General features: G+C 36.9%; 3 protein-coding genes across 3 annotated transcripts in view; 1 reads left to right on the top strand and 2 right to left on the bottom strand.

The window, feature by feature from the left end:
* LOC311088801 (uncharacterized protein) overlaps positions 1–6,743 on the top strand; it is a 29,892-nt gene extending 23,149 nt beyond the window's left edge. The window contains exons 6-7 of the mRNA XM_084123121.1: positions 4,641–4,727; positions 4,907–6,743. Coding sequence (XP_083979247.1) covers positions 4,641–4,727; positions 4,907–5,865 — 1,046 coding nt within the window. The 3' untranslated portion in view covers positions 5,866–6,743. The remainder of the gene's footprint in view (positions 1–4,640; positions 4,728–4,906) is intronic.
* A 694-nt stretch (positions 6,744–7,437) lies between these two features.
* LOC311088812 (pyrroline-5-carboxylate reductase 1, mitochondrial-like) lies at positions 7,438–15,442 on the bottom strand. Its single transcript, XM_084123133.1, has 8 exons — positions 15,200–15,442; positions 15,004–15,076; positions 13,844–13,914; positions 13,584–13,763; positions 12,147–12,368; positions 11,477–11,569; positions 11,206–11,369; positions 7,438–8,343 (listed from the first exon to the last, which is right to left on the bottom strand). Exons 2-8 carry the CDS (start codon positions 15,068–15,070, stop codon positions 8,178–8,180), a joined length of 963 nt encoding a protein of 320 aa, XP_083979259.1. The 5' UTR covers positions 15,071–15,076; positions 15,200–15,442; the 3' UTR covers positions 7,438–8,177.
* An 892-nt stretch (positions 15,443–16,334) lies between these two features.
* myadml2 (myeloid associated differentiation marker like 2) lies at positions 16,335–19,844 on the bottom strand. The gene has a single exon (XM_084117398.1). The coding sequence runs from the start codon at positions 19,163–19,165 to the stop codon at positions 18,254–18,256; it is 912 nt and encodes a 303-aa protein (XP_083973524.1). The 5' UTR covers positions 19,166–19,844; the 3' UTR covers positions 16,335–18,253.
* Between the last annotated feature and the right edge of the window lie 3,752 nt (positions 19,845–23,596).

Below are 23,596 nucleotides of genomic sequence, written 5' to 3'. Positions count from 1 at the left end.
CCACAAACAGCATTACAAGCTTCACTTATTATTAACCACTTTATTACTGCCATTCGTCTACAGAAGTTCTTATTAGAATTAACAAAGGTTTAGAAGTTGATGATTTGTTTCATTTAAGGTCACCATGATGGAGATCAGCGTTTGCTTTAGTTGAGCTCTTGACCCTTGACTTTTGCACTTAAGATTTTCTTTGGCTGATATAATTGAGTGACTTGATTCACTGGTTTCATTCAGAATCTGATCTCTGATTAAAAGGCCAACATATTAGTTTTACTCAAAACTGTGATTCTACAGCAGGGTTCACCAATCTCGGCCCTGGAGGGCCGCTGTCCTGCAGAGTTTAGCTCCAACCCCAATTAAACACACCTGAACCAGCTAATCAAGGTCTCACTAGACATACTAGAAACTTTCAAACAGGTGTGTTGGAGCTGGTTGGAGCTAAACTCTGCAGGGACAGCGGCCCTCCAGGACCGAGATTGGTGAACCCTGTTCTACAGCATAAGAGCTATCCAGGTTGTGACTGTCAGATAATTTGAAGGATTTTACAACTAGTTGTGCACAAAAAGTTTCACAGAAAAGGTATTACATTACTAAGACTCACACAGACATCAAGAATCAGCATATGAATCTCAACAATGGTGACCTTTAAAAAATGATTCATCCTGCAATGCATGCTGGGTACTAGCATAATACAAAACTTATCCATGGTTCCCAGCATGCATTGCGGCATAAATAATTTTTTAATGGTCACCATTGTTGAGATTCATATGCTGATTCTTGATTACTGTGTAAGTCAGCCTGACGCCATTGAGATTTTTAAAAACTGATTGTCACAACAATGGGCCTTACAGCAGAATCAGTTCTATTATAATGAATAATACAAATAATACATCACCTGTCTAATCAGAGATTAGGCTCTGGAAAAGATCAGAGAATCATGTCACTAAATGATGATTTTTATCATCTAAACACAACCACATGCTCATATTTTCTTTTAGTGTATGTGCCATAACAAATGTGTTTTATAAACACTCAGTTACAGCAGCCAGAGGAAAAACTGGTGTTATAAAGTCAAGGGTCAAGAGCCCAACTAAAGCAAACACGGATCACTATCATGGTGTCTTTAAATGAAACTCAATAAATCATTATCATCTAACCCTCTGTTCATTCTCAATAACAACTTCTGTAGACGCATGACAAAAGTCAAACTGTTTAGTAATAAATGAAGCTGGAAATGCTGTTTATGTAGTGGTTTAATCCTCCTCTGCTGAGATCTTTAGAGATTTAAACATCTTTTATCTTGAGTTGATTTCATCTAAGGCTGTGTCTGAAGTCAGTTGTAGTTATTTTGTTTCTCTTTCCTTTATTGATTCTGCTGGTTAACAGCAGGTGTTAATCACTAATGCTCAATAATCACTTCATTAATCACTTAATTTCTTGACTGCAATGTATATCTACTTTTAGTAAACTCAACTGAAATAATTGCAGAATACTCATAACTATTGGTTTTTAAAATTAAAAGAATTAAGGCAAATGAAATGGTCCCTTAAACTATAGACTTCAATGACTCCTGCATGTTTTAACACATGTTGAAAGAACAAACACAAAACATTTTTCCATATTTCATTTCTGGAAGCCGGGCTAAATGAGCAAGCACTGTTACTGCATTCAGATATCAAATACAGACATTAGAGAATACATGAAAAGAACATTTCAGTAATCACACTGGTAACTTCTACAACAAAGCAAAATCTCATAAGCTTAGAAAAGTCATTCAACTCATTTGATATTTAGAAGGAAAAATATTGATTAATACCTTGATTATAATCACTCATTAGATATACATTTAAGCAGCAGTGGATTCCCCCTTCGACTGCATATGCACTGTAGAAATACAGTAAGACATTGTGACATTTCCAGGAGTGCGGTAAGATACAAGAAAAGTCCTACTATACCCCGGAATATACTGTAATTTCCCACTAAAATGTTTTACACTGTGGCGTCAAAAGGGTAATTTACCAGCCCGATCTCATCCCAAAGCGACATATACTGACGCTTTTGACATTTCGTCTACATCCAATGCACATGGCACCCTTTAGCGTCAATATGAGATGCAGATAGATATGGGCCAGAAGGCGCCTCCTAGCAGTCTAACCCTAACCCTACCCCAGACCTAAACCTACCCATAACCGAACAAAGCTCTGTGCGTCTCATATTGACACTAAAGGGTGCCATGTGCATTGGATGAAGACGTAATGTCAAAAACGTCAGTATATGACGCCCTAGGATGAGAATGCGTTGTAATTTACTGCTAATGTGACAACTTATTATACCAGAACTCATTTATCCTCTAAACAGTGATTCATTGATCATTTTCCAGAAAGGGTCATTTGTGGGAAAGCCCCTTTCAGAAATGAAATTCCCTCTCTGCCTCTCGAGTGGCTCTAGTGAATCTGAGTGTGTTTTGCCACACTGTTAGACCTTACCAGGGTTTTTTTTACAGTAAAATGCTGGCAACACTGTTGCCAGTAATTTACTGTTAATTGTACAGTTCTTTACTGTAATCTACAGTATGTTACTGTAAAAATGCACTAAAACACCAGTTAACTAATTTCACTTGCAGAAACCGACTGCCTTAAATTTACCAACTGTCATTTAAATGTATTAACTAAAATGTATAATGCATTAACAACGTGAGCAAAGTATTACTGTGAACTTATTTCATTTTAAACCACAAGAAAACTTTTGTAAATAAAGAGATTTCCACTGGACCAACAGTCACTGCCTGTTAAATAAAGCAACATGCAGCATATCATCAATGTTTATAGATCTTCTGCTGGACTGAAGCACAGGCTCTACTCTTCAGCACAATGGTGACCCAAAAAACAAGATTTTACAGTAAACTACTGGCAACAGTGTTTCCAGTATAAACCTGTTTTATAACTTGCAGTTTATTACTGTTTGTATATTATATATATTTATTACACTTTGTGGGTGTGTCTTTTCATCTTACACTGTTAACCCTTTCAACCCCACAGGACAATCCACACTACAAAGAGTAAAAGTAGCATTGATGCAGTGTTGCAGAGAGATAATTAAGTGAATATGTGAGTGATTGTTGAGCATTAGTGATGAACACCTGCTGTTAACAAGCAGAATCACTGAAGAAAAGAGGAACACACAAACAGAAAATAGAGAAACACAAGACCTACAACTGACTTCCAGCCATTACACATTATTACACTTATTATTAACCAGTATGACTTTATTTATGTCATACATCTACAGAAGTTGTTATTGAGATGTTTAATTGAAAATGTTTGGTTTGAAGATACCATTATAGAGATCAGTGCTTGCTTTAGTTGGGATGCTGATGCTAAAACATTAATGGTTTTTTTTGCTGCTTGAGCTGTTTTTGTGCAAGTCACACTTGTGCACACACACAATTTATGAATGATTGAGGTTATAATGATCATGATGACAAAAGCATCATATTGCCTGTTCGTTCACTAAGAAATTCATTCTCACTCATTCAGAGTTTAATCCTCAATCAAAAGTGTTACATTACCATCACTGTGTAAACCACAGCAAAAAAATACAATGACTCATTTTTTTTAAACACATCATGTAAAAACCAAAAACAGAGCTACACTGTATTTAAGAAACACAGAAATATCACAATTTAGCACATGAATCTCAACAATGGTGGCATTTTTTTATTTTTTTATTTATGCAGCAGTGCATGCTGGGAGTTTTATATTATTCTGGAACCCAGCATGCATTGCGACATGAAACTTTTGATTGTCACCATTGTTGAGATTCATGTGCTGATTGTTGATGTCTGTGTGTGTCTGAGTCAAGCAGGAGTTATTTTTTTTTAATGCACTATATGATTATGATATTCTTCAGAAGACCTAATTACAGAAATATTGATTCCATGTTGTAGATTCACAGATATATGCTAAATATGAAACACCCATAAATTCAAAGAATATATACAGGAAAGATCTGAAAATCAGGCATGTCCAGGATGGTTGTGACATCATCACAAAAGCCAAAAACACCTGATCATCTTCCTCTTGACTTTTTCTTGATACAACAAATATGTTTTATAAACTCATAGCAGCCAAAGAAAGATGAATGGTAAGAAGTCAAGGGACAAGAGACCAACTAAAGCAAATACTGATCTCCATTATGGTGACAACAAACTTTATTATTAACTATATCTCTGTTAATTCTCAACTAGAACTTTTGTACATGTATGAAAGAAATAATCGTAAACTGGTTTGTAAACTGTTTTCACACTCAGTGTTGCTGGAAGTCAGTTGTAGTTCTTGTGTTTCTCTTTTTTCTGTTCTTGTTTCTCTGTCCTTCAGTGATTTTGCTTATCAGGTGTTCATCAGTGTCTCAATTCACTCTCTTCTTTTCATTCACTCTGTCAAGTGGACTATATTAGTGAACTAATGTAGAGAATAGTGAATGAGGGTATAGGATGTGATTGGGAAAACAGCCTCTGAGTGTCGATTTTGAACGCTGTTAATTCACAGTATATTCCTGTAGGCTAGTTTTGTTTACTACAGTATATTACTGTTTTAATGGAAAATGGTATGATATTGTCAGAATTTGGCCTTTTTTTACAGCAAGGGATACCAGTGCAGTTAAAGCCGACCCCCTCTTTTCTCCAATTAAGCCTGCATGCTTTCATCAAGTTTCTTCACTTTATCCAAGTAAGTGTATTTCATGAGGATGACTTTTCAGCTTCTAATACTTTACATGTAGTTATTACAGAACTCTGCAATAGAGTAACAGTATTGTAATTATAACAGTGATAGGAGAGATCAGATGTAACATTATTTTTGTCATTAAATCTTTGGCTGATTCTGATAATCTGTCATGCAAATTTCAGATCCAAATGCTTCCAAGAAGTCAACGACACTGAAATTGATCGGTGGTAATGAAGGAGAGTTCTTTTCATTTACTGGTGAGAAAAATGGTGCCAGTTTGGAGAGGATACGCGTATGGGTGGGGCCATCACAGGTGAAGGCTGTCAGCGTCTGGCTTTCAGATGGTCGGGATAAAACCTTTGGATCACCAGAGGGAGAGCCCATGGAGCACATCTTCCAGCCTGGCGAGACAATCACCTCACTGTCCCTGTGGGGCAACGGTAATGGGACACGTCTCGGAGCCATCAAATTCAAGACCAACAAACATAAAGAATTTTTTGTGAAAATGACAAGCTGGGGTTTAAAAACTGAATACCGCATCAATGTCGGCTCTGGGTTTTGTTTGGGCGTTAAAGTAAGGTCCAGATCGGACATTCACTGCTTGGGATTTGTGTTTCTCAATAACATTCAATCCGTAGCTCTTACCAATGTCAGCTATCCCACTATTAATCAGGTGATTCCACAGGTGGCTTTGGAAGAAATCAAATCCACCACATACAGAAATGATAGCTCTGTCAGTCAACAACAAACACTAGAAAGTTCTGAGAAAATCATCAGAACATCCTCATGGTCTGTGAGCGAGAACATCGCAGCGACATTCAGTGTGGAGGTGAAGTCTGGGATTCCAGGGATTGGAGAAACTTCTGCAGGATTCAGTACTACCGTCGGAAGAGAAAAAACTTACAGTCGAGAGTACAAGAAGGAAAAAACTGAAACTCTTTCCACCAAGATAGAGGTTCCACCAAGGAAGAAGGTGGATGCAAACATCACTGTTGGCAGATGCTCTTTCGATCTGCCTTACACTGGCACTGTGAGGATGTCCTGCACAAACGGCAAAGTGTTTTCTTTTCCGACCGAGGGTCAGTACAAAGGTGTCACTTACACTGATATTAAAACATATACTAAAGAATCAGATCTTTGATTTCAAGATTCAACACATACTGCATGTTCTCGATAGGATTGCATTTACTGATGTGAAATTCTATAGTTGTCATGATTTTATTCTGCTGTCACAGGTACTCAAATAATGAATGTTTGCCTCTTGTTCTATTGAATTAATTAAAATAAGAACATGATTCTTTAACATTTTGTCACAACTTCATTTACTTGTGTTCTATCAACCTAATCTATTTAAATCTGAAGTTTACTTAATTAATTTGTGTAAAACTACATGAATCATTTCTGTTGATTATTAACTGGGCAGTGGATCTGTAGTTCCCAGCATGCTTTGCAAGAGACTGCATTAGGAGGGTAAATTTAGGGATTAAAGTGTTATTTTATGTGTTTTTCAGTAAATGGAAATATGTTGTTTGCTGATGTTAGTGTTTATTGTTCAGTTATGTTAGAAACTTAGAATTTTGTGGTTACCAACTTTTATTTCACTTTCATTGGAAGTAACTGTAGAGTCAGGTTGGCTAAAATTATCATGTTGGCAATTGTATGTGGGCAGGACAAAAAAAATAAATGTAGTTAACCTGACAAAACTTTATCTAGTAGGAATGACATTTTTTATTATTTAAGTTCATACAACAAGATTACAACAAACCATTTCAAACAAATTAGATTTTGTTGGAAAATGTAAGTAAATTTCGTGGAAAAGTTTTCCTTAATTTAATTAAGTTTGTTTATTTGAGTGTGCCCCTATAGTTCTCATTACCCTGTGTATATATAGCCCTGTTTGTTCAGTTCTTTGTGTGCTGTTGAGTATAGCACACACTGTTTGTTGGTTTGCCTTCTTTGGATTATCTGCTCATTGTATTTTTGTTTTGATGTGGATATTAAAGTTAAAAGCGCTGCATATTTGATCTGTTTTGCCTCTTCTTGCCTGACATAACTTTACATTAATTTTAAAGGGCTGTCAGCTCCATTATTTCATGGACAACGTATATTTAACACTATCTTTTTTATTACAGTACTTCAAATGTTTAATCTGCAATGTAAAAAGTGAACTTGCAGTTGTTGCTTTAAGGAGGTATTTCTACATGATTCTATACCTATAAACTAAGATGTTGTTGTTGTAACCTAATTCAATCAGGTTTATGTAACATAAAACAAGGGAATGCTGTTTTAACATCACTGAGTTACACTGACCTAACATACAATTTCCAATAAAGCTTAGGGTGGACACATTCGACACATGCGCACTATGACTGCACCAGACCTATAGAGGGCAGTATAGTCATGACTCGAGTCCACTACAGGACATCTGCTCTGAAGGACAAAGAAGAAGAAAAGGTTTGTGTTTGGCTGCTTCTTGCTGATAGGCGAAATTTGCTTTGATGAGAAATTGTGATTTAGGGTTTATTATACACATTATGTTGCATCAAAGTGAAAATCACAATTGACAATATAAAACAAAAAATACACTCAAATGTTTTTTTTTTTTTTTGCCTCTTAATTAATTAATTAAAATCAACTTGCGTTGATGTAGAGAATTTGGCTCTTTTTTTTTTTTCTTGTTTGGAGTGTACAGAACTACTGAGCAATGTAGGGATAAAGATAGGAAACACTTTAATTCATTTGATTCAGGTCAGTCCAGATAGACTTTGCAAAACAAAACATGATCTGACATTTATTTTGACTAGATCAGACATGATTTAATAAATCTACAGACACTGTAAAAAAAAGAAAACAAGAAATTGTTCACCCAATTTAACTTTTTGAGTTATGTTTTTTGCCCTGATTCCGTTAAGTTCTATTTACTTAACATTTTAAGTATGTACAACTTGTAAAATATAAAGTTATTTGAACTTATAAAGTTTAGTTGGAATAACTGTGAAAGTAAGGTGTTATTTTATAAAACTTTTTTTTTGTACGTTTTCAGTGCAAAGGTTCACTGTAAAAGTGTTTTTGTTCACTCAACTTAACTTTCAGATTTGTTCATTTCCACTGACTCAGTTAAGTTGTAGTTAGAATATTAAGCATTTTCAGCTTGACAAATCTTTAAAAGGTCAAATAACTAAATTTGTCAAGTTCAAAATACTTAAATTTTCCGAGTAAATGTAAAAAAGATAACTCAAAACGTTAAGTTAAACAAACGAAACAGTGCAGTGCATGGTGTACAGTGTATATTAATAGAAACTAATTTCTTAGACTGAACAGTACAGGTTTTGAAAAAAAGCTTGATAACAAGTTCATGAGAACAACTTATAACATTTTTGGTCTTAGCATCTTGTCTGCAATTCTTGAAGTGGTCTCATCCTTACTGTAAACTGGATATGGTGATGATCAGGTTCAGCTTTTCTTGTGTTTGGGGTTGGTGCTGTTAAAGAGGTTGAGGCCGGTCCTGACCCCGCCGCCTGCTGCCGTCACGCCTGGCTGCTGAAGCACCTTGTCCAAAGTGGTCTTCTTTATGGCAGCTGGAGAAATCTTCTCCTGGTCAGCCAAGAACTGAAGCTCCCTGTCAGAAAAGAGTTGGCTTGAAATGTCCTTTAGGAGACAAAACTGTTTGAACAGCCCATCAAATTAAAATGGGAGTTTTGTGAATACATCTTGTTATCCAGGTCACCGACTAGATCACTAGCATTTAATTTGTATTAATATCTGTTAAGTATTAATAACAAAAGAAAGCAGATTTAAGTTAGTTTTTATTATATTACAAATGTAAATTAGAAAAAGAAATTGGCCAAAGAAAGTTTTGATTGGATGAGGTCGGTTAGTCCCGCCTCCGGGAAGTGATTTCGGAGTAGAGCGTGAAGATGAGAGCAGTAGGGAGTGACAAAGAAGGAAAAAGATGCAGACTTGATGCGTTTGTGTTCATAGCCATAAAAATAGATTATCTAAAAATAGATTATTTAAGTGAAAAATATCCTCAGAAGTCACGCTTTAAGGGTAATAGAAGCTGACGGAAAGAGAGATTGAGACGAATGGGAAAAGTTAGAAGACCAAAACTTTCAGGATTAAAGCAAAAACAAAAGAAAACTTTATTTTATTTTCCTCTTCCGCTATGTATTAAGTGGTTTTGAAGTATGGACAGTTATCATTTGAAATGTAATGTGAAAGAAATGCATCTGAAAGCGTAATCCAATCCATATTTTCATAAAACTGTGTAAATAATGTTTATAATTCAGAATCTGTATATTTGTTGAAGTAGTTATTATTTATGAAGAAATGCGTTTCATGTGATGCTAGCTTTGCACATAGGTTTCAATGTACTACGAGTGAACGTGGTTGAGTAGCATGTAGGTTAAGTGCTTAGGAAATTGAGTGATGAAACGGACAATTTATTTAATTTAAACAGTTTATTGAACAGCTGAATAATGATTATTTTGGCCTTGTTTTTTTTGTCTTTCTTCCATTTCTTGTGTCATCTGAGTCAGTGCCCTATTAAATCCTGGGGCCAGTTGCATAAACCTCTAAGACAGTCTTACAACTTAGACATCAATTTATTTTCTTTAAGACTGTTCATATCTTTTTTAAATCAGTTACATAAAAATGTAGATTAGCCTAATTTGATACCAAAAACTAAGACTGACTGCCCCTGATTAACTCCTAGTGGGTCATACTTGAACTTAAGACACTGTCTTAACATAATGGCTATGTTTATGTTTATGATCTCTCCCTGCCCTGGATGCTCTGTCTGTGGTTTGGACATGGCGAGCCAATCAAAAGAACAATCATTTTGCTAAACTGGTAGGACCAGAGCCGGATGAGGACAATCCAGCGCTCTGGACAAAATAGGAGTATGCCGCCCCTACCTTAAAATTTTGGAGGACCGTTCTTGCTTTGGCTGTTACGAACTCTTACCCATCTCTTATCTTTCTCTATCGTGGAGTAACGTTAATCCAATCTGCGACAGATTTGGTGCTCAATTGAAATTTCGGACAATCCATTCAAACAATCTTTTGTTTACATCTTACATGCACACCTTTTGTTTCAATCGGACTGAATTCATTCCGTTTGATGAATCCTAACGTAGTGTTTACAAGTGATCAGGTTGATGTGCACGTTTATATGTCACAAGCTTCAAATTGAAATAGATTTTTTGACATTTTGCACAAATATTTTCCACTGTTTGCCCATAATAACCATTCTTCTACATTGGTTCTCATTTGTTTTTAAACAGCAGACTTAATATCCGTTTCTGATCACAATTTGGAGTAAATGAGCACATGAACCACCGTTGTGCCGCTGCTTATATTTATCACACAGTAAAAATTCCCAAAACCAGTCGTCTGTGGATGAGAATCTGAAACCAGGACTGGTGGGACGTTGTCCTGCTTCACTTCACAGATGCTGAGTGAAAGGAGGATTTTAATAACGGGACACTCACTTATGAGACACTTTATTAAACAGGAATAACAGCTCGTTCTGCACTTCTTAACGCTATTTCTACGTCACTGCACATGCGCAGTCCTTTCAGTTTCAGTTTTCAATCCGATCAAGTGTTTGCATGTCCTCTCGATCAGATTAGAAAAGGAACACATGGTTTGATGTGGTTTTCAAAACCATGTGAAAGAAAGGGGTGGTTTTCAATCGGATCGAAATTTCATTCGGATCGATTAAGGTGTTTACATTAAGACTTTTAAGTCCGATTGAGCCGTCAACACAATTACTAATGGATTATTTGGCTGCATGTAAACGTAGCCTCGCAGATTCACAAGTTTGAGATGCTCATGCTCGTCGCGTCCTCTGGTGTCTGGCGCCCATACTCACATTGAACTGCGCTTTCTCTTTTTCTTTCTGGATTTTACTTGGATCACTCGTATTGAACTGAAACTGTACTCAAATATTGAGTGACATTGGACACTGAATCTGATTCCTGAACACAGAGTTACTCTGGACACAGATTTTGAACTTTGAAATCTGGTTTTGAATCTTATATACTGATTTTGAAATCTAAATTGAACTGAGGTGATTTGTCAAAAGATTCAATTCATTCCCAATAACAATACACTGATTTTCCTAGTAATTAACAGTTACCTATAAGTCTGAGTTGTTTTCTTTTTTTAGTTTATGTTATATTTTCCCTACACTCCAGCAAGTCGAACCCACTTCTGTAATCTGGTCCTAGACACAAATAGGTCACATTATTACGCCATAAACAGGTTACAATCTGCAGACAACTATATACAGACAAACAGTTGAAAATAATGGACCAACTTTTAGCTTTAACGACTATAAACTAGCATCTATACTAAACATTAAATAAAATGCACTTATGTGTAGATGCATGTTTTTACATTATATTTAAGAAATATACTGCAAGCTGTTGACCCTTTCTATAGCTGAAAATCACTCGTCGGAGATGAGGTTGCAGTACCTGGTTCTAATGCATGACGCCTCCACAGCGTTGATCAGGAGGCTGCGGAAACCGCCACTTTCCAAGACATGCAAAGCGTGGATCGTAGCACCTCCAGGCGAAGCCACGTTGTCTTTTAACTCTCCGGGGTGTTGCTCGGAGTCCAGGAGCATTTTTGCCGCACCCTAGCAAAAAAAAAAAAAAAAAAATCATATTACTGTAAATCTTAGACACAGAAAGATTGATCCTATTATCAATATGAGAAATGTTTGAGAGACTGTCAAGCACTAACAAGCAGAGCCTGAGCTCCCAGTCGCACAGCCAGTCTTCTGGGCAGTCCCATCTTCACCCCTCCGTCAGCAAGAGCGTCAACAGCTAGGAACGCCTAGGATAAAAAGATACATGGATATTCACAGTCAGAGGTGCACACAGAGCTCAACGGTTGGTTTAAACCTCTTGCCGAGTTCACACTGCACGATTTTAGCCCTGATTTTCACTCGCCGACAGGTTTTGTGAGATCGCAGACAAATGCCCGAAATCACAGGCAAATTGGTGCTCGTTCACGCGAGTGACAATCACACAGTGTGAATCATCAAAGACGCGATCTGAGAGAATCGCACAATCCTGTGTGAATGTGTTCTGACTGAAAGCTACATCGGCGATGACCTACAGCCAATCAGAGAGCAAGATACAGGGCAGCGGGGAGTTATGGAGGGAGGAGTTATAGCCCAGAATATCAGCATTTTAATAGATATATTTACAGTTGTATCAAACAGAAACAAAGCACACACATTTGCTTGACCAGCAGCACATTGCAAAATTATTTATTTACGTCCAACTCTCTTTACAGAACACACAATCCTTGCTCCCCTCGTCTTCCCAACCATTTCCTCCTGCATAATCAGTGACCCGACTACTTTGAGAGTCGTGCAGTGTGAACTCGGCATTGTGTTGATGCTTACATAGGCTGGGCCGCTGCCGCTGAGGCCAGTGACGGCATCAATCAGGTCCTCTTCCACCTCGGTGCAGTATCCCACACTGGCCATCAGCTGCTCCAGGAGCTTCCCGTCCTCCACCTCTGCATGGGTGCCTGTGGCGTACACCGTGGCCCCTTCACGCACCACCACTGGGGTATTCGTCATGCAGCGAATCACTTTAGGAGCCGGACGATACTGCAGCAGTTTCTGCAGAACAGGGAGAGTTGGATCGAAACAGGAGCATCAGACACATGCAAAGAATCAAACAAATGCAGCCTTAGTGAGAATAAGAGACTTCCTTCAAAATCTTTCTTTTATTTTAACTAATTATTTGACTGGTAGTGTAAATAAATATGCATTTACCAAAAAAATAAAAAAAAACAAAAAAAAAACTAAATGACAAAATGTTTATTTACTGATTTATTATTTATTTTGTTTAGAATACATTTTCATTTATCATTCACATTTTGTCATATATTTATTATTTTGGTAACACTTTACTTAAAGCCTTTGTGTAAAATGCAATATAAAAGTATCTTAATAAAGCATTAATTATTATGGCTTGTTATGCACCTTATAGGCTTGTATTGTATGATCTCATGAATAATTGTATATACAGTGCAATGCATAAGTGAATACACCCATGCTAAAGTTGACTAAAAAGAGGAATAAAAAATCATATTTTGGAAATTGAACTTAAAGCCTTAATTTAAAAAATTAGGAAAAATCCAACCTTTTAGGACACCAATTTTCTTTGTGAATGAATAATGTATCGTAAATAAATAAATGTTCTTCCTTAAAATTAAAATAGCCCCACATCATCACATAGCATTCACCATACCTAGAGATTGGCATGGGGTACTTTCCATAAGATCATCTCTCAATGCAAATCAAACTAGCTTTTAGGCTAACTGAAATAAAACCATGCCAATCTCTAGGTATGGTGAAGGCTATGTGATGATGTGGGGCTATTTTAATTTTAAGGAAGAACATTTATTTATTTACGATACATTATTCATTCACAAAGAAAATTGGTGTCCTAAAAGGTTGGATTTTTCCTAATTTTTTAAATTAAGGCTTTAAGTTCAATTTCCAAAATATGATTTTTTATTCCTCTTTTTAGTCAACTTTAGCATGGGTGTATTAACTTATGCATTGCACTGTATGTGTTCAATGACTAGAGTATGATAACTGTTTATCATACTCTAGTCATTGAACACATATATACAGTAAAGCATTAAAACACATGACAATCAACCAATTTCAGATGTGAAAATATTATAATGCATTTTAACTTTGGTGTGCCTTTACAATGCATTACACATTTAGGCTTAAGGTAAAGTGTTGCCATTATTTTTCCTAAATGAAATGCTCTGTGTTAAACCATCATCATCATCATCACTACTATGGCTCGTGTCTGACCTTCTCTATGGAGCTGATCGTGACTCCCGCTGCACAAGACACTATGAGATGGCGGTCCTCGATGTCTGGCCCGATCTCATCTAACACGAAGGGAATGATATGTGGCTTGACCGCAAGGAACAGAACATCACTCTTCTTCACAGTCTCTTTATTGCTGATGGTGAAGGATGCTCCCATTTTCTGAAGGACAGAGAAAGTGCCTGTTTAAAGATGCTCAACTCGCTGCTAGTTTCTGTGTCAGAAGCTTGTGAAACACTCACTCTCAGCCCGGCGACGGTCAGCAGGTCTTTGTCCGGAGAGCTCGCTGTTATCCTGTGCGTGGCGATCACACCTGACGGACAGGAGAGGGAAACACAAAAGCTTCCATTAACTATTGAAGAGAGTGTGATTCTATGTTAAAGGGTGTATCTAGTTTATAAGTCGAGGTACTACACGCATAAATAGTCATAATAGCCAAAAGTTATAGTATATTATAAATGTATATATAACCGGTCAAAAGTTTGGACACGTTACTATTTTAATGTTTTTGAAAGAAGTCTGCATTTATTTGATCAAAAATCCAGAACAAATACAATAATATTGTGAAATAGTATTACAATTTGAAATAAGGGTTTTCTATTTTCAAAATATAATTTATTTCTGTGTTGAAAAGCTGAATTTTCAGCATCATTACTCCAGTCTTCAGTGTCCAATGATCCTTCAGAAATCACTCTAATATGATGATTTGATGATCAATGTTGAAAACAGTTGTGCTGCTTAATATTTGTTTGTAACCTACGATACTTTTTTCAGCATCCTTTGATGTATGAACAGTAAAAAAAAAAAAAAAAAACAGCATTTATTCAAAATAGAAATCTTTTCTAACAATATAAATTGTTTACTATCACTTTTGATCAATTTAACGCATCCTTGCTGAATGAAAGTATTAATTTCTTTAAGAAAAAACTTTTGAACGGTAGTGTATATTGTAACAAAGTATTGCATGCACATATAATACACTTTTCATGTTAAAATAAGAGACTACTAATTGTACATTCAGCTTTTTTTTCCTCTATGATATTGCTTGGAAGAATAACTTTTGAAAAATATTTTTTCGGTAGCATTTTATTGGCAGTTTCATCATAAAAAGAGCAAATATGTTGATTTACATGCATTATGTTTCATTACATATTCTGTAAATAAACAACTTTTTGAAGAAAAAAAAAAACGACCAACTACCAAGACTGAGATCAATACGGTGTATTTATATTATTTGATATAATGTGCTTATTTAATGAAATTATGCCTGCTTTACACATTTTAAAATGACTAACGTTGATGGTCATGTTTTAAGAGTATTTACTACAGAAAAGTCTTATTTTGTTCCAGATCAGTGTAGTGTTGTGGCGCCTCTAGCGGCCGTTGTGTGTAAATGCAGTACCTGCCGATGCGAAGCCCTTCACCAGCGCATGCGCCAACTGACCCGCTCCGATGAAACCCACGCTCATTTTGACCTATAAACAACCAGACGATGACCATTCACCAGCAGACACAAACACACAAGTTAACAATCAGTTTACAGACTCTAATATAACGTTAGATCAGCTGAGGTAATATCAGAACAGAGTCTTGCTTACCGTACACTCTTCTACTTCCTAATCGGACTGAACAAGCTTTAACGCAGCACAGACGACGAGATGAATACAGACAACTAAATGTTTAAACAAACGTACCTAAAACACGATCTTTCGAAGAACTAGTAAACACATTTTGTTTGATTTACGTTTGTTTATCGTGTTCACGTTGCCTGTTGACGTTAAACTGTCTGCCATTCCTGACGTGGAGATGTAGAAGGCTGTGGCCAATCACGGTAGAGCACTGCTCGTGCCTCAGCCAATCCCTGTACTGTATGTGTGCACCGTGCGCCCTGATAGGCCAGCTCTGCTGACAGATAATCCGGTTGCGTCGCTTTTTATGAGCACGTGGGCTTATGTCAACAGCAGAGCTGTATCCAAGTTTGCAGTGTTGCATCCGCATTTTGAATGATAAATTCACCAGATTTCTTATTTTAGATTTTTACATGTCATTGATATGTATATGTCAAGACTATTGTCCTGCTCTCAGTCTCACCCGTGTTTAACTACCGGCAGCTTACTTCATTAGAGACTTTAAATTAGAGACTCTGTTTTCATTTGAAGCTAAATATAATCATTACAGACTAACACAAACCCCTCATTCAAAACTCTTTCCATTTATAAACTTTAACCCAAATAAAATGTTCTCTTCTTCAGATTTAGCTATCTTCCCGGGACATAATAAATTAACATTTTCATAAAAGTGTAGGTTAACTTATAACCAAAAAAAAAAAAAAAAAACGTGATAAATCATGAAAATAATTGTTTACATTATTTTCATGATTTATCACAACTTTTTCTTTTTCTTTTATCAAATCAACTTAGATAATTAATGTGGTTCAGATAACACACTATTTTGAGTTTCTGTTGATTAAACCAATCTCCTTGATTGTATTAACTAATTTTTTATTTCAATGAACTAAACATTTTAAGGCAACCAGGTTACTTACTTTTTAAGTTAAACCAACAATATATATATATATATATATATATTTTTTTTTTTTTTTTTTTTACATTGCACCAACATATTTGTACAGAAAATTGTCTTAATTTATATGTATGGTCATTTTTGTGTGCTGGTATTTGGAGGTGGTGAGAAAGAGAAATAAACTGATATAGACACAAAAGAATCCAGTTTAATTACCAACATATTTTGATTTATTTAAATATGTTGTGAATAAGTAACAATATATTGTCACATACTATAAAAAAAGACATAACTTATATTGGAGCCTGAGTAGATTGACTGGATAATGCTATCTGAGCATCATGACAATTAAGGCCAATCATGGAAAAAACTGCATGATATTTAATCTCTGTGGACAATACATAAAGAAGTGATATATTCCCTTTTTCTAATCAGAGGTCTCAGTTATCTCATGCTTAGATATTGCCATACAATAAATCAAATAATAACAATGATATTAATTATAATAACATTTAACAGTATAATTATGTACGTAAATTAGAGGAAAATACACATTAATTTTACTTTTAGTAAGCCATATAATAACCGTACTAATCCACAACAATCTTAGTGTTTAGTAGACATCAAAAACAAAAAACAGTCTTAAAGAGATGGTTCAGCCATAATCTCTCATAATTTCTTCACCCCCACGTCGTTCCAAAACTGTATGACCTTCTTGAGAAACATAAAAGAAGATATTTTAGTTACCGACCTTTTTCAAAATATCTTTTTTTATGTTCCTCAGAAGAAAAGACAAAAAGTCATGCAGCTTTAGAACGACACGAGGGCGAGTAAATGACAGATTTTTAATCTTTGGGTGTCCAAACCTGCTCCTGGGCTGCGTTTAACTCCACTTTTGGACACACACTCGCAAACTTCCCTGATGAGGGAAGTTTATTTGGACAGACCCTCGATCCCTTGATTTTGTCCGAGGGAGTGAGTCTGCTAGTGCTCATTTAATATACCCACAAGTGATCAAGGGCTTAGTGTGTCCCATTTAAACCCATTGCAAGTGGTCACTCGTGCAACATCATCATTGATGTGAACAAGACGGAGGGAATTTAGCAAGGAAAGAGCATCAAAAGTGGACCGGATACATTTGAAAATGGCGTTTTCATTTAAAAATGCTCTCCATCCACACTAGCATTTTCAGGAGTTTTCCCAAAAGTTTCTCATCCACACTGAAACGTCATCTCACTGAGATGATACAGATGGAAAAGTAAATAATAAAGTCATCGCACAATTCTTCTGACAGGATAATTTTATTTAGCAAAATATCTCACTCATTATATGTTTGGTCTAAAACGCGACTGCTCTCATGTTTTGCCGCAGGACAGCAAATGTGAGTGAATTTTCTGTCATCTTTGCAGGACTGTGATATGAAGAGTGTGCAAAGTAACATATTTTAACCAACTGTGTGTGTGACAGTGAACGGCACAACATGAATATCTATTGGTACAGTGTGTGTCACATGACTAAACATGCATCATACCTGCGTTTTCACAGTCCACACTACAACATGAAAACGGCAATCCACTTTGGAGAGCGTTTTCAAAAAGCTTCGTTTTCATTAATAAAAACGCTGTCTCAGTGTGGACGATGGAAATGGAGAGAAAAAGATGCGTTATCAAACGAAAATGTATTAGTGTGGACAAGGCCTTAAACGCAGCCATTGTCCTGCAGAGTTTAGCTCCAACCCTAATCACACCTGGACCAGCTAATGATGGTCTTCAGACTCACTAGAAACATCCAGGCAAGTGTGTTGGAGCTGATTACACAACTCTCCAGGACGTGGGCTTTGGATTGGACACCCTTGCTTTAGGGTTACAGTGACAATAAATTGCAGAGAGGCATTAGCACAGAAGTTATTTCTACATTAGTATGCAACGAATCTACTAAACAAAGTAACTATTCATTAACACAATGAAAGATTCAATCCCAGCAGTTAAAAAGTCCAAACATTTTCATTCTAACCAACAAAAATTGCAAATAAAAAGAGAAATTATACTAGTACACACAGCTGTTGTTTACTGGCATCTCTGTATTTCACTCATCATTCATGAATCCACCGGATTGGAGAAGAGATGGCTTTATGCTGCCGAATGCGAGACAAACCGTATTCTTTGAGAGTACACCAGATCGGTGAAGTACAGCACCAGATTGGCGGAAGTGAACACGGCGATCACCAACTTGCTGTCCCAAGGGCACTTTCCTCTCGGACAGTCTCCCGGTCTCCCCGGGGATCCGTACTTCTTGTCGAAACTAAACACGGGCCAGATCACGGCAGCGCTCAGATACAAAAGCACCGCCAGGAAGGTGTAGACGACCACGAAGCGGTCGAAAGGGAAGCGTAACGAAGACGTCCTCCCAGAGACGGTGAGCGCCACGACGACTACGGTCACGGCGAAGCACAGGCTGTAGACGACCACGCAATACTGGGTCGGGATGTGCCGGTTGTACTCGCTGTCGTTGGCCAGGGCACCGAATATAATGCAGGCGATGAAGGCTTGGACCACTTTAAGCAAGCCGGATACGGTGGCCATATATCCGACCACGTGCCCCGGTTTGGCCCGTGTGATAAACACCTCAGCTCCGTAGGCGAAGCAACAGACGCTTGAGCAAACGGTGACTGCGATTCGATAGTTCCTCACCTCGCATCCCTCCGACGGGCACTCCGACCTGAGGAAGTACACGGGATACACTATGGACGCCGTAACGTACATGAGAGTGGCGAGCATGGCGAAGGCCACGGTGAAGTTGTCCCAGGAGATAGGCATGCACCCGTGAAGCCTGGTCACGTCCAGGGTGAAGACCAGCAGAGTGACGGCGAAGCAGAAGCACCAGACGAACATGCAGAAGGTGCCGTAGGTGGCGCTGAACCCCGCGCTGTGGGCCACCAGGGCCATCGTGGTGCAGCCCAGGAGAAGCTGGAGCATTCGGGCAGCGCCGAGCCCCGACAGCACCGCTGACTTGTTTAGGTAATGACCTCCTTGGGGGTCCATGAGCCGTTTTTAGGAGGATCTAGACGGCCGAAATCCACAAACCTCGCCCTTTGCCTGAGTCTTTATTTAGGCAGCCTTAATGACAAATCTCCCTTACTGCTTCCCAGCCCTGCTTTATAATTACTGTCGAGTGTGTGGGATCGGATTACAGCTGAAATTCTGGATGTCAACGGACAGTACTTTTAGATTTTCAAAAGACCGACGGGCAAAATATAGCAAAGCGACAGTTTGAGCACAAGAGAATTGTCTTTTAAATTCAAATCATTGCTGTTCTTCACTTACAAAGTTCCAAAGTTCCAAAGTTCCAAAGATTCCAATCAATCAAATTCAAACGTTTCCCTTACAGCTGGAGTCTTTACATAGTCACCTTCTTCTCGCAGGTCTTCTCTTGGTGTTTCTCAGCTGATCTATGCAGAAAGTTCCTCGCGAGTCGAATGTCACCTGCGATAGCTGAAGTGTCTCTTCATAATACAGAGGACGAGCAGGGTCCTGTACATATCCCACGTGAGATGGTATCCGTAGGTTCCAAATTTCTTCAAACAACTTTTAGCACTGATTACCTTTAGAACTCTTGCTCTCTCTCTCTCTTGCACTGTTTCCACTCTCACACACACACTGGCACTGGGCTTCGAGTTGAAGTGTGCTAGGGAAAGCGGTTTTAATGAGTGTGTTCTGCCGAGCTCAGGGCCACGGGCTCCACCAGCTCTATAAATAGAGCCCTATATTCCACTGTGGAATGGGGTGGGAATCCAAATGGCTGCGTCAAGCAACAGTGCAGGGAGTCGTCTTTCATATGGTTGAAAACTGTGTGTGTGTGTGTGTGTGTGTGTGTGTGTGTTAGTGAGATACAGTTAGAAGGTATAGGTCCTGGCACATCTGTCTGGCTCAAAGGAAAAGTGCTTTGTAATGGCCCAAGATTGAACAGCTGATGAAAGATTGCTTGTCAGTTTTGTACATAATTAGACTATTCAGATCAAAAATGCAATTTTTAAAAAAGTGCCTACAAAAACATTAGCCAATGCATTCTTTTATAGTATCCTTAGGGGGAATTTAGAATAATTTTACATTAACTACTGCCTACTGTTTTTTTATTTTATTTTATTCGTTTCAAATTAAGAAGTTGCTTTTCATAATTAGATAGTATATTTAGATGCTTGAGGAAAGATGTTGGGGAAAGTTCATTTTAAAAGTAATGCATTACAATACTGTGTTACTCCCTCAAACATTAACTTATTGTGTTACTTATTTACTTGGGCTTGCTTGCTTGTTTTTAAATAACAAAAAAAAAGTTATGTTTAGCAAATGTAAATGCCCTTTCACACCAAAAGTGAAAGAAGCCTCATGCTGAATGAAATGCACATTCACTCCTGTACAATAGAGGGCGCATCTCAAACAAACCTTTCAGCTGTGCTGCCGTTCTGGATCAGAGAAGAAAACGATGCAGGAGAACAAAGTTTAACACTTACTTTTGCAAAAAAATTAAATAAATAATAGTAATTAAACAAATGCGATGTTTATCTAAAGTCATTTTTGCTTATTTGTAAAGTTGAATTGGATCATTGAAAATCAACAGCAAAGACAGTGATTAATAAAGTGAGATTAAATACATAAAGTATATTTGTGTAGTTTAACATATTTAAGTATTGCAGATATGCATAATATTCTAAGTTTGCATTTCACAGTTTTTGGCAACACTTTATTTCGATAGTCCACTTTAATGACTGCTAGTTGACATGTAGTTACTTATACTTAATAGAAGTTTAGAGTATTAGTCTGTCGGCTTAATATCTGCCAACACTTTATTTTGATGCTTCCCAACACACATTGTACTGACTATAAGACACTTTGCAAGTACATCAATTTATTCTACTAACACCTAACCCTACCAGTCGACTAATACTCTGAGAGTTAGTTGACATGTAGTTGCAAATTAATGAATTAGTTGACATGTAGTTGCAAAGTTACTTTTAAAGGTAATAGAATGTCTGATTATGTTATTAATTTTGAGGAATACTGAATCTGTTTGTGATGAGTGAATACCTGCTCACATTATTGTAGTCTAGATCTACAATAACTATCATGTTCACACACAGCGCACATGATGCCTATGCAACTTACCCATGATATATCTCAACATGTAGATAGGAGAGCTCTCAGTCAATACATTGGAGAAAGAAAAAATAACTTGTGTCAATTTGAAAAAGTTACTCAAATATTTTGTGGCAAATGTAAAAGTAATGTGTTACTTTACTAGTTACTTGGGATAAATTATCTGATTACGTAACTTGCATTACTTGTAAAGCGTTAGCCCCAACACTGCTAATATGTACACTTCAGGTAAAATTGTGTACCTTTAAGGCATTAATAGATGCACAGGTGATTAGTTATCAAACCCCTTCTCTTCAAACAATGCTGGGTTGTTTTAACCCAATTTTGGGTCAAATATGGACAAACCCAAAAATTGGGTTAAAAATGTAATTTAAAAATTTAACCCAACGGCTGGGTTATCCATATTTCCATATTATGTCCATATTTGACCCAAAGTTGGGTTGAAACAACCCATCATTTTTTAGAGTGCCACATTTCACCATTCAATCAATCCCTGATAGAACAAGTCCTGTTGCACTCAATATTAAGTTATATTGACAAATTTTGGAAGCAAAATGGGTTCATAACTCACTAACACCATGAGATGGGCATTGGGGCTTTGGGAGTTAAACATGTTAAATGAAAAGGCAATATTAAATGTTTCTTTGGAATAACTGTAATGTTTTCTCTCAGGGACACATACATGCATTCAACACAAGAAAAAAAAACTGAATTATTTACAATTTACAAAGAATCACTTCTCTGTGAAAATATCATTATAAATATGATTTACATAACAAAATAAATATTCAGCTTAGCCATGTAGATTGAGTTTTCTGTTAAAAAATATGTTACAGAACAAAATAGCAATTAGTAATACCTTCACATCTCTGTTGTTTTCTTTTCTCTTGGTTGGTTTATTTTTTATTTTTTCTATAAGACCGCTACATAAAAATTATATTAAAAAGTAATTTTCTATTAAATATTTTAACAGTCTAGAATGTCTTCATTTGACAAAAGTACTCTCAAAGGAGTCAGCTGTTAATAAAACCTATACATAGATACATAGCATCTCTCCCAATTGAGTGAGAATTTGCATTGATAAAAGTGTGATCAACCATCATCTTACTGTCATGTCAGCACAACGGTGGTTTATTACATGAGGGGGAATTGCACTCAGACAGTGTCATTTTGCTTATTTTACCATTAAGAGACTAAGAAAAAGATGTCCCAAGAAAATGAGTGAACTGAGCAAAATCCCCCTTTTAATACAATGTGAACGAGTTAAACTGAAGGTACACCAAAAAGGTTTAGAGACCAACCTGAGTAGCAGGGTCACATTCAGGACATCGCGTGCCTAAAATGTGACTATGAAAAGGAGGATCTGTTTGTGGGAATTTACATTTCATCCAGGATTTGTGAGGATGTATGCAGTTTGTTCCATAGAGAAATAATTCTGGCATCGTTTACTCACACTCATGAATCATTTTCAACAATGTCCAACCTTCTGTTTTACATACAAACACACAAGTGGATTTATACTGCCCAAAAGTCTCCAAAAAGACAACAAAGTGGTCCATATGACTACTTCCCTATTGTCCATACCGTGCTCCGTATCGTATCGTCACGTCATTCACATTTGTGTTCACGTAAAAGGTTTGACGTCACTCATGCCAAAGGCCATTGCTTGCGGTGTTATCTTGGCCACGAATGAGATTTGATAGCTAGGCAAAATGGGAATAAATGCCCATTCATATCAAGGACTATAACTATAACAATAAAGATGTAGTTTCGCTGGTTCCGGAGGAATTTTTTTCATTCATTTTCCCATAGGGATTTCAAAAAAGTCTTGTTTAACAGTTATAAGCCATGAACCAACCAGCTATGAGGTGAATCATAACGTTACAAACTTTGATGTGAAGAAAAACAGTTTTTGAAAATTGGACGAAATGACAAAAGGCACAAGACTGTGAACTTATTGCCTTTAGTGTGGGAAAGAACTATTTTGTGTCTATTTTGATATTTTCGTGTCGCCCCTTCATTGCTGTGCAGTTCTTTACTGTATCGTGGCTGATATGTAGATTGTACACAAAACATTCTCTGTATTTTTGCCCATTTCCCATTCATTTCCCATGGCAGTCATTTTTGACCGTGAACACCACAAGTGCGACTTTTTTTAACAGTCATTTAACTTTTTTGAATCAAGTCACAGTGACTGCTGCAAACATTGCAAGAGTTTTATACTATTCCGATGAAGTAGTGATTTTTTTTTTAAATTGCGAAAAAATAAATAATAATAATAATAATAATAATAATAAGCTCTAAAATGACCGAACAACACCA

The sequence above is a fragment of the Abramis brama genome (genome assembly GCF_963993115.1).
Source record: "Abramis brama genome assembly, chromosome: 1".
NCBI classification, from domain to species: domain Eukaryota; kingdom Metazoa; phylum Chordata; class Actinopteri; order Cypriniformes; family Leuciscidae; genus Abramis; species Abramis brama.
Note: the sequence above shows the minus strand (reverse complement) of the source record. Positions and strands in the feature narration are given on the sequence as shown.